The following is an 11,186-nucleotide window of genomic DNA, read 5'->3' on the forward strand; positions in this document are numbered from 1 at the left end:
TGCGCATGCGCATCCTTGGCAGTTTTCCCGGCCGCTGTCCCTGGTGGTCGCCTAGGCTGTTTGTGCCCAGCCTTGCTCTCTCTTCCCGGCCCGGCCCTCGCTGGCACCCACGCCTTCTCAGAACTGCCTTTCTCAACTCGGACAGTGCTTCATTAGGATCCCTGTTATGCTTAATTGCTGCTTCCTCACCGTAATTAGGCACCCATGGGAAGCCCTTTCCATTTCAGCAGCCCCAGGGTTGGCAGAGGACAAGCAGGAGAGGAGGGGTAGGGCACGGGCCACTGGGAATCCGACGGCGTGACCCCTGATCTCGGCGACGGGGTGGGGGGGGCAAGGTCAAGGCCAGGGAGTTCCAAGTCAGACTTGCCTGGGACATTGTAAGACTTCCCCAACCTGTTCTGCCCCCAGAATGTGAGCCTAGCTCCTGGACAATGCAGAAGACAAGCCCTGGTGGCGCTTCCACACTCTACACATTTTCTTTAACTGGTCTGAAGAGTGCTGGGAAAATGTCCCTATCTGGAACCCTGGGTCCCCCGGAGCACAGCTTGCCTCTGCTCTCTGGTGCACGTTTTGCAGACACCTTGAAGGTGGCTGATCCCAGGAGGTCAGGGTCAAGTAGGCTGTGCCTGTGCCTTGCCTGCTCCAGCACAGGAACACTGATGACCGTTGAAGGCTTGTGGAAATTCTTACGGGTGGAACAGACGCAAAACTGTGGAGCCAGGAGGATAACAGGGAAAGCAGAGGAAGAGCAGTTCTCTAGGAAAAGTTATGATGCTGAGGTTGGCTGAGGTCTCTTTCTGCCTCTGCTCACGGTCGGAGACTCATACGTACCCTTGACCCTGTCACGTGACTTGCCACTTGCTGCGTTTTGGTCTGGTGAAATCAAAAGCTTAGACAATATCAGGAGTGGACACAAGAGATCAGAATTACAGTTCTCATAGTATTATTTATTGAGCGCTCACTGATGTACACTTCCTCACATGGGGAACATTTGAAAGACAAAGTCCCTGCCTGTCCTCAGAAAAATGTACCTTCCACAGCAGGTGTTCTTAACCTGGGGTCCACAATCCTTAGGATGTCCCTGACTAGCCCTCTGGGGATTCTGGAGGAATCTGTTAAAATGCCTGAAGTTGTTTGCAGAACTTTTCATGCATGTGTTCATGAGCATTTTCCTGAGGAAGGAGATGCCCACCTTTTATCAGATTTCTCAAAGGGTCTAGGGACCTAAAAAGAAGTTCAGAATCCCTAATCTAGACACCCAGATATCTGCTCTGTAGGCCAGCACTTCTCAACATACAGGCCTGGAACCACCTGCATCAGAATTACCTGGGATGCTTATATTTACAGACAAGTTCCTGGCCTCCAGCCAAACCTCCTGAGTCAGTCTTTCAGGGGTGGGGCCTGGGATGTTTAGTTTGGGGGATGTTGATTTTGAGGCATTGCCAAATATGAGAACCATTTTTCTGAATTCACATGTCTGTGGCAAACAACTCATAAATAGGAGATTAGCATCAAAGTTAGGGGTGGGAGGAGCTGGTCCCTTGCGTCTGTGTCCCCTCCTTGGGAGAGAACTCCAGATATAAGCTGTTCTGGTCAGGGGAGAGGATTGAAATCCCATTGGGATGTGCCCCACCCCCCCATACATGGCACTGTTTGAACTAGACGGGGGAGGGCAGGAGTTCTGGCCCAGGGCTGGGAGCAAGCCAGCCAGCCAAAGACACAGGTGTGGTTTTGGTCTGAGAATCTGATGACTGAGTTAATCCCTCCATTCTGCTCAACCCCAAATCCATGGCCTCCCATCTATCCCCAGACAAACCAGTCCCGGGATCTTGCCCAGGCCCCAGCAGCCTGATATGTCTGCTCCCCGTCTCCTGACCTGAACCCACTTGGCCACCTCCCTTGGAGATGAGGTAGCATCCGGAAGGCCTCTATCTCCACCTGCCCCTCCTGGCTTCACTCCACCTCCATCCTGTCCCTCACCTCTGCCGGCAGCCCCTCATAAAGGGTGTCCTCCACCAGTATCCCTGCCTTCTTGAGCCCTCCACAGTGGCCGAGTTCTTCAGGCAGTGCTTCCAGCCGGTTGCCCTTGAGTTCTAGGCGGCTGAGGGCCCTGAGGGCCCCCACCTGGGGCGAGAGCTGGCGCAGGTGGTTGTATCCGAGGAGCAATGTCCGCAGCTTGCGGCAGGAGAAGAGCTCATCGGGCAGGAACTCCAGGGCATTGTAGGAGAGAGCCAGGTGCTGCAGGTTCTGGAGGAGGCCCAGCTCGGCTGGCAGGGAGCGCAGCCCATTGTGGGAGACGTCCAGCAGGCGGAGGCCGGAGCACATGCCCAGCTGCGGGGGCAGGGTCTCCAGCTTGTTGTGGTTGAGATAGAGCTGTTCGAGGCCCCGGAGCTTCCTCACGTGCTCGGGAACGTAGGCAATCTGGTTGTGCCACAGCCGGAGCGTGACCAGCTTGCGGCAGTGCTGGAAACTGAGAATCTCCTCGATGGACCGCAGGTGGTTGTCCTTGAGGTCGAGTTCCTGCAGTGCGCCCAGACTGAAGACGGCGTGGGGGATGCGCTCCAGCCCGCAGGCCACCAGCTCCAGCTCCCGAAGCACCGCCAGCTTCTTGAGGCTGTTCAGTGCCAGCAGGCGGGCCCCATCATTGTGCAGGCTGAGCCGTTGCAGGTGCCCAGCCACGTCGGTCACGCTGGCTGGCACCTTACCGGCGTTGCTCCGCAGAGACAGCACCTTCAGCTGCTTCAGCTCCCGGAGGCTCTCGAGGGTCGCCGCCCGGGCCAGCTCCGGGGGGAAGAGCCCCTCCAAATGCAACTCGTCCAGGCCCCGCAGTCCGAACACCCAGAGGGGCACCTCGCGGAGCTCCTCGCACTTGACCCGGATGACTTTCAGGCGGTCCCGCAGGAAAACCTGGGAGGAGAAGGGCAGCCTGGCAGGTGAGTGGAGCAGGCTGAGCTCCTGCAGGTGCACCAGCTGCAAGAGGCCCGGGGGGAAGGTGATGTCACAGATGGCCTCCAGCCGCAGTGCCTCCAGCTCGCTGAGCTCGAAGACCGTGTCAGGCAGTCCTGGGAGCATGCAGAGGGCCAGCTCCAGCCGGCCCCGGGCGTTGCGCTGCAGTTTCTGCCGCAGTTTCTCAGCTGTCCACTCGTGGTTGAGGTTGAGCTGTTTCAGGCGGCTTTCGCTGACCTCAGAGAGGAAGACAGCAAAGCGCTTCGAGTAAAGCGAGTCGTACTGGTCAATGAGGTGCAGCATGAAAGCAAAGTCGTTCTTCACGTCGGGGATGTCCCCCATGCCCGTCTCCTCCCGCACAGACCGGAAGGAATACTCCTTGAGGGGCCGGTGGAAAAGCCAGTAGAGCGTGTAGAGGCAGGTGATGCCATAGACGCACACGAAGGAGATGTAGCAGAAAGCCAGCTTGGAGAAGAGGTGGGCTTTGGTGTGGTTACAGCAGAAGCTGGCGTAGCCCGTGACCTCTGAGGTCTCCACCCTGCAGGCCACCAGGAAGCTGATCTTCTCCACGTAGACAAGGTTGTAGACCAGGATGGCAAAGAACTTGCAGACCTTGAGCACCATCTGCCGGATGTACATGGTGTACAAGATGTCCCCCTCTTCCACATGCACGCGGAATTTCTTGACCTTCTCGAACAGGGCTTTGGCCTGCTCACCCTCCTTCTTGTCCAGCAGGGTGACAGCTGGTGGCTCAGTCACCACCTTCTCGGGCTCCACCAGCACCTTCTCCTTCTCGCCCTCACCAGCCTTCCCCGGCCCGGCTGCAGCTGCCACGGTTACCATTGCCCGCCCAGCGGTGGGGCCCTTGTGGTTCTCCCCAGAGACCTCAGACAGGGCCCGCGTGGTCCACGGTGAGTCAAAACACTTGCCCAGGATGGAGATGAAGTGCTCAATCTTGGAGCTGGTGCCAGGGAATTTGAACCAGAAGCTGGTGCAGACCATGAAGATGAGTGTGTGGATGACGACCAGGTAGGGGAAGTACTTGGCGTACCAGTGGAGGGCCGTCTCATAGCAGAGCTGGTTAATGAAGCTGTACTGCTGCAGGTCCAGGTTGTTCTTGAGGCCGCTCACCTCCCGGAGGTCCCCCATCTGCTCCGAGACCCCCCGAGGCAGCAGTTGCTGGCATGGGGCCTCCGATAAGTTCTCCCGGGGTTCGTGACTGGGCAGACAGATGATCTTGTCCTGAGTCACCTGGGGATGGGGGAGAGGCCAAAAGAAGGTGAAGAGGCTGGGTGGCCCAGGAAGTTGCAGCAGGGTGGAGGGGAGGAAGCAGGCTGAAGGCAGAAGTGGCCCCGATCAATCCCCAACTGTCCCCAGCTGGCTGTGACTTTGGAGGAGTCAATAAAGCTCTTAGCATCAGACTTTATCTGAAAAAAAGAGCCAGGTTAACTGTGTCCCTGGAAAAGATGTTGAAGTCCTAACCCCCAATACCTGTGAATGTGGCCTTGTTTGGAAATAGCCTTTGCAGAGCAGATGTAATCAAGTTAAGGTGAGGTCGTTGGGGTGGGACCTAACCCAATAGGACTTTGTCCTTATGAAAGGTAGAAATTTGGACACAGAGACAGAGACGCACGGACACACACACAGAGGGAAAAAGCTCTGAAGATACAATGAGAATGTCCTTTATAAACCAAGGAATACCAGAGGCCACCAGAATCTAGAAGAGAGGCATGGAGCACATTCGCCTGCCTCTCCTGTCAACACTTAGAGTTCAGACATCCAGTCTGTACAACTGTGAGACCATAACGGGGAAGACTTCCGGAACCCAAGCCCCGCCCCCTAGAGACCCCGCCCCGCCCCGCCCCTTACCTGGAGGGTGCAGCCGAAGACCCCGATCATGAGCATAGCCACCGTGAGGTACTCGGCCAGCACGTCCCACCAGGGTTTGAGCACCTTGAAGGCGGGCTGCTGCTCCGTGAACTGCTTGAACTCTGCCACGGGAATCATCCTGTCTACGGGAGCGCCTGTGGGAGAGCAGGAAGCAGCGAGAGAGACCCTCAGAAGGGCGCGCCTGGTGCTGGGTCCCCAGAAGAGCCAGACACAGTCCTCTGCTCCCAGTCCGTGCTCCACCCTGCCCAAATCTGGCAGAACCCACAAGCTGCGTGCTCCCGTCCCCTCCCCGCCCCCCACCAGACCTCCGGGAGGCCAGCGACTGCGGGCCTCACCCCCTCTGCTTCCTGGGACCCCTGCTTGCCCTCTCAGAGCTCAGGAGGGGCAGTCCACGGGGCCCCTGCCCCACAGCTTGCCCGTGTGGCCTTCGCCCGGAACCCAGGCATCTCCTCCCACTCTTGACGCCAATCCCGAAACACTGGCTCTGCTTCTCTGACTCCAGACACCCGGTAGTCAGGCGGCCAGCCCAGGCTCTCTCCACCACAGGCCCAGAGAGAGTCCAGAGGCTAAGGACTTCCGGGGCGTGGGGCCCCCCCACCGCCTTCAGGGGCGCTCTGGGCACCACCTCCAACCTCCAACCGGAAAAGCCGGCTGGAGCCTGGCTCTGGTTACGGGCCCCAGGGGCAGGGAGTGGAGAAGCTGAAGGCCGGTCAGCCCTCGGGGGTGGTGACAGTGACTGGGACACCTGGATTTCTAGAGGGGCTAGTGTCTAGAATCTGAGGCAGAAAACCGAGACCTGGGCTCTGAGAGGCAGGGCAGGAGAGTGCTAGGATGGGCCGAGGGGCAGAGGAGCAGGAAGTGGAAAACTCTCAGGGGAAAAGCCAGGGTGACACCTAGGACTGGGACAGGGCTGGGCTGCCAGGCTCCTGGGCGGCCGGCCCACTCTGTCTGTCCCTGGGTTTCATTTTAGACCAAGGTATCATTATTCCAGATACAGACAGCCAGGCACAAGTCACATAGGGGCGTGGGCCATGTGCTGGGACGTCATCCTCCCAGGCAGGCAGGTGGGGAGCCTCATTCTCTCTCCCTGAGACTGGAGGGGGAAGGAGAAGGAGGCAGCGAGGCCCCCACTGCCTCCGAGGAGGCTCCTAGGCCGGTCCGTCCCTCCCAGCATCCATGCTCTCCAATATGCAGTTTTCTCACACAGCCTGCTGTCCTCATCCTGACAGCCTGTCACTGGGCACGCACTGGCCAAGGAAGGGAGGTATCTGGGCCACCAGCGGGTCCTCCAGCCTCCCACCCATCTCCTGGGGGGAACCTGGCCCATGTCCCACACCTCAGCCAATTGCTCTGAAACCTCTATGCCTCTCTTTTGGTCCCCATAACCCTTGAAGGCCTTAGGGGCTACTCCTGAGTGAGGACAAGGTGGGGGTGGGCAGGAATATAGGATGTAGGCCCCACCCACCAGGATGAGAGCAGACAGTCCACCACACCCCTTAATCCCATCAGAGGCTCCCACCTCTGTCCCAGGGATGGCGTGCAAGGGACAGGGACACACCTGCACACACCCTGTGTCCCTGGGGCCCCGACTCAAGCCCTGACTCATCCATCACCAGGCTCACGCAAGGGGGTACACAGAAGAGCACAGGACTCCTCACCCAGTGGCCCATCCCTCACGCTGTTTCTTGTCCTGTCCTAAACAAGGGGGTAGGAGAGTATAACTCAGTGTTAGAGTGCATGCTTAGTATGCATGAGATCCTAGGTTCAGTCCCCAGTACCTCCATTAAAAAAAAGAAATTGTCCTAACCAACAAGGAGAGTAAAGATGCCCAGTGCATCACAGTCTTAGGCACCGAGGAATCTGGAAGAAATACACCCAGGGCAGCTCAGCAGCCCTCAGGGGCCAAATTGCAGCCACCAAAACGGACACATGGGGGCGTTCTAGAGCATGCATATCAGTGTCTGTCTGTGTATGAAGTGCAAGGACACACTGAGCTGAGGGGAGACCCAGGATCAAGGAGCCAGCCATATGCCCCCTTCCAGTGCTGGCTACCTGTCCCTTCAAGGGATGCTGCTCCACTGCTCAACTGCAGAATGGTAACTCTGGGGCTGTGGCAGACTTGCCAGACAGATGGGCAGGGACCAACTTCTTCAGACCCCCGTGTCCCTGCCACCCATCAGGACCCATCTCGAAATGGAGGAAGGTCTGCCACTGACCATCCTGGGTCCACAATTAAAGACAAGAAAGCAGAGACACCCAGGGTCCCCAGCGGATGGCCTAGAGTCTCCCTTGGAACAAGGTGTATACACAAGAGCATCAGAGGCAGACATGGGGTTATCATTATCTGTCTCCGTGACTCAGTCTCGGTCATCCCAAACCTACCATTAAGCTTCCGCAGACACAGGCTGACCCCCCTTTGTCTAAACAGGGCTGGTGGGAGGGCTCAGGGAGAAGGGTTCATGGGGGCATGGAGACAGAGAACTTAACTTACGGCCACTAGACCCTCAGTGCCTCATTTTATCCCTGGGATGTAGGGACACTCTTTCTCCAGACTTGGGGTAGTAAAATAACCTATTGAAGATATCACAGCTACAAGTGACATCTGAGGTGGGACCCCCAAGTCCCCTCTGTCTGACTGCCTGTGCTGCTCCATGCTGAGTGAGGACGTCTGGCTGAGATGAAGCATCTTTTGCCAAAAGAACCTCATAAAGGGGTTCCTTCCAGCAGACAAGAGATGGTGTGGGGGATGGCTGCTCTGCACACCAGGCTGGGGTGTCTTTGTTGGACTGAGACCGGGTACAGGCCCCTGCTCAGCCTTAGCTCCACCCACCCATGCCTCCACTTGCTGCTTCTCTCTCAGGCCCTCCCCCAGTCCCCAGCTAGCCTCCAGACACACAGGTGGTGGCGGTGGTGGGTGCTCCTGGTCTAGCCGCCCCCTCCCCGCCCCGTCCCCACCCACAGGCCATGCTAAGGGACAAAGAAGAAACAGTGACATTTGTCAGCCCTGCAACTGTCCTTGGAGGGCACAAGGTCCAACTTTTGACTTTTACACAAGGGAGAAAGTGTGGCCTGGGTTGGGGATGGTGGCCCAGTAGTCACAGATCCTGTTCTGGGACCCAGGCCTGGGGACTTATAACCTAGTAGTTTTCCAAGTTGCCCTGCCAGGGCTTAGGGGTCCGGAGTCAGACCGGGGAGTCAAGTCTCAGAAGGGACAGCCTGGTGAGGCCCCCACGTGGTAGGAGCCTGCAGAGTTGAAGGGCTCACAGGGATGAGTTAGCAGCAGCGGAGGAGAGGGAAAAAACATGGTGAAGACTCCCAGAGTGGACCCCAACCTGTTGATCTTCACTCCGTCCTTGGCCAGGCCTGCTGGGCTCCCTGGACAGGCGCCCTGGGGCTGGCCAGAGCCGGGCCTCTCTCTGCCCGTGTCCCCACTTCCACCCCTCCACCCCACCCTTCCCCGGCTCCTTGTGTGCCCTGGAGGCAGGCGTTGGGCTCAGGTCACAGTGCCAGCCGCACCTGGGGCCGACCTCCCGTGGTTCAGATCCTCACCCCACAAGCCCAGTCCCCAGGGGCGGAGAGTCACCCACTCACCGCACAGGCCGGATGCTGGTTCCAACTGTTGTGTCCCTGGGACCCGCGCGGCCCGGACTCCCGCAGAGTTCCCGGGCCAGGCTGGGTGAGTCAGGGCGGGCGGGCGGGAGGAACAGGAGGCGGGAGCCGTCCCGCCCCGCCCACCGGGCGTCTCGGCCCCGCCTCCCTTCGGGCGCTCCCAGGTCGCCCCCGACTCCTGGCACTGCGGGATCGTGGCGGGGAGGACGATCCTCATCCTGATGTACCCGACGTGGGCAAGGGGCTGGTCAGAGGAGCCGAGGGCCTTAGAACTCTGGGCTCTGCTGCAGTGGGGCGGACCTGGTGTGGGGAGAGGTGTGGAAACTGAGGGGGGCTGGAGGCGCTGGGCTCCCAAAATCAACCTGTGGGCACCCTTCTGGGAGCCAGGCTGTATCGATCCTGTCAAGAACGCGTGAAAGTCCTCCTCCTCCCTTCACCTCCAGGTGCAGAGCCACCTGGCCTCAAGGCTCAATCAAGGAACCAGTGACCAGGGCCCAGGGGAAGCTGGGCAGAGTAGGGGCTGACCCTGCCCAGCCTTGAGGCCAGCCCTCCAATGGGGGAGGAGAGGGAGCAAGCTGCTCCCAGGTCCTGGTCGAGGGTGGGCTCAGAGGTCAGAGGGCTTGGTGAGCTGGGGCTAGAGTCCAGTCTGGGAGGCCGGCTTCTCAAAGGGAGACTGCCTCCCCACCCCCACGATTTCCTCCCCACCCTCAGAGGCCTGGGCTGGGTCTTAGACAAGCCGTTTTTGACCTTGATCTGCTCTGCCTGCAAAACTCAGGGGAGAGGGGACATGGACCAGGTCGGGTGAGTGAGACCCCCTCTCCCAGGGGGAAAAGAAACCCAGGAGTTCACCAGATCAGAGGCAGTCTGAACCTTGAGGGCTGGAACCCCCTGAACTTAGGCTCCTCTGTGAAACCCTGCAATGAGCATGGCCCTTGGAGAAATCCCTGTGGGTTCGACCACAGGCAGCCCAAAGATAAACCTTCATTGTGTGGACAAGATAAGCAGAACCACCTTCTCTCTCAAAGCGTCTGCTCTAGTTGGGAGTGTGTGCGCGTCCTCAGGAGACAGATGGTAAGAATGCAAACAAATGAAGGAACAAGATAATGTCAGTTTGTGTCAAATGTGACAGTATATAACAAAGTGAGGTGAAATGAAGTGGTAGTAAGGCCCAGGACTTTTTTAGACAAATAGTTTCTTTCTCTTTTTCTAGCCTTGGGAGAAACTCCTTGAGGTCCATACCCTGGGGTTTTGTTTCCAGCTTTATGCTGGGCTGAGTGTCCTGTTACACACCACTTTGTCCACTTGTGCAAGTCTCTGAGGCCACGGGAATCGAAGCCCCATGAGCCCCAGTCACATGTCTCTTCTGCTCCTCACCGTGTCCCCAAGCCCTCGGGTTGGTGCCCGGCACACAGTGGGCATTCAGTCAGTGATGGATGGATGCTTGAGGTGTTGTCTAAGTTTGGGCTCTTCTAGATGCAGACACTGAGGTGAGGAATTGGAGGCAAATAGTTTCTCTAGAAGGTGATCTCAGGAAATATTAATGGTAAGGCAATGGGGAAGAGAAGGAAGCGAGTAAATGTTAATGAGAGTGCATTAATGGGAGTGAATGAGCAGGTTGCCACTGTGGGGGCCTGGGCTCCACTGTGCTGGAGAGCTCTGGGAGATGGAGGACACACCTCCAAGTTGTCCCACTCCAGAGGCGAGGGAGTTGAAGCATTGATGCACCAGCTCCTGTCTGTCATGGCTGAAGGATGCTCTGGAGAAGGGGATGGAGGGAGCATTAACTCCCAGGAACTTCTGACTTTCCCTGCATGTGGGGACTGTAGGTACTCAGGGAATACAGGGGAGGCTATAGGGCACTTGCCACAGGTGTAGACATTTGAGTGCAATGTCTGGGTCATATGACACATGTACAACGCTTTTCAATTGTTCTCCAGAAAGACTGTCCACTTTACATTCCATTGGCAGTTTGTGAGTTTTCCTACATTGGTACTATCCAGGCTTTTAAACAATTGTGGTAAAACACACATGAAACACAGAATTTGCCATCTTAACCATTTTTAGGTGCACATCTCAGTGGCAGTAATACATTCACAGTGTTGTGCAACCATCACCACCATCCATCTCCAGAACTTCTTTCATTTTGCATAACTGAAACTCTGTCCCCACTAAACACAAATTCCCCGTCCCTCTCCCTCACTCTGACACCCACCATTGGACCATCCATCTTTATGAATTCCAGCCCTCTAGGGACCTCATATAAGTGGAATCACAGTGGCTGCACCATTTTACATTTCCATCAAAAGTACGTTCCAGTTTCTCCACATTCTCACCAACACTTGATATTTAATACCCAATTTTTAAGGTTCTGTGAGCCTAAGGTAGTTATCTGCTGCTGTGTAACAAACTACCCCCAAACCTAGCAGCTTAAGACAACAAGCATTTATTGTCTCACATAGTTTCTGAAGGTCAGGAATCAGAGAGACTACAATGGGTGGTTCAACAGTCCTTCTCCCCCATCAGCCACGTTTTTACACCCCCAGAACCCCCCCCCATAATCTTATCCCCTCTCCAAAGCCCAGCTCTCCCAGAAAGCCTTTGCTGACTTGACTTCATGTGACTTGGGAGGGTGTGGAGAGTGGGGGTGCTCTGCCTTGCAGAAGGCTGGGTCATCTCTCACGATAAGGTGGTCTCTCTCCCTCTCATCCTTCCTTTCTTCCTCTCTTCCCCCAAACCGGGGG

General features: G+C 57.1%; 1 protein-coding gene across 4 annotated transcripts; it reads right to left on the bottom strand.

Annotated features, from left to right (window-relative positions):
- Positions 1-926: 926 nt before the first annotated feature.
- On the bottom strand, positions 927-8,541 carry LRRC8E (leucine rich repeat containing 8 VRAC subunit E). Of its 4 annotated transcripts, none has more exons than XM_010966812.3 (3): positions 8,428-8,541; positions 4,816-4,970; positions 927-4,197 (listed from the first exon to the last, which is right to left on the bottom strand). In XM_010966812.3, the coding sequence occupies exons 2-3, from the start codon at positions 4,951-4,953 to the stop codon at positions 1,954-1,956; spliced, it is 2,382 nt and encodes a 793-aa protein (XP_010965114.1). In that variant the 5' UTR covers positions 4,954-4,970; positions 8,428-8,541; the 3' UTR covers positions 927-1,953. The 4 variants fall into 4 exon arrangements, with proteins under 4 accessions (XP_010965114.1, XP_074206986.1, XP_045360089.1 ...); XM_074350885.1 differs by lacking the exon at positions 8,428-8,541 and adding an exon at positions 5,142-5,446; XM_045504133.2 differs by lacking the exon at positions 8,428-8,541 and adding an exon at positions 5,253-5,445.
- Between the last annotated feature and the right edge of the window lie 2,645 nt (positions 8,542-11,186).

Source organism: Camelus bactrianus, chromosome 22, assembly GCF_048773025.1.
Source record: "Camelus bactrianus isolate YW-2024 breed Bactrian camel chromosome 22, ASM4877302v1, whole genome shotgun sequence".
Lineage (NCBI taxonomy): Eukaryota > Metazoa > Chordata > Mammalia > Artiodactyla > Camelidae > Camelus > Camelus bactrianus.

Excerpts from the sequence above, each read along its gene's own strand:
- LRRC8E (XM_010966812.3), bottom strand. The coding sequence starts at position 4,953 with ATGATTCCCGTGGCAGAGTTCAAGCAGTTCACGGAGCAGCAGCCCGCC. Across the intron at positions 4,198-4,815 it reads TCTTCGGCTGCACCCTCCAG|GTGACTCAGGACAAGATCAT; the intron begins GTAAGGGGCGGG and ends CCCCATCCCCAG.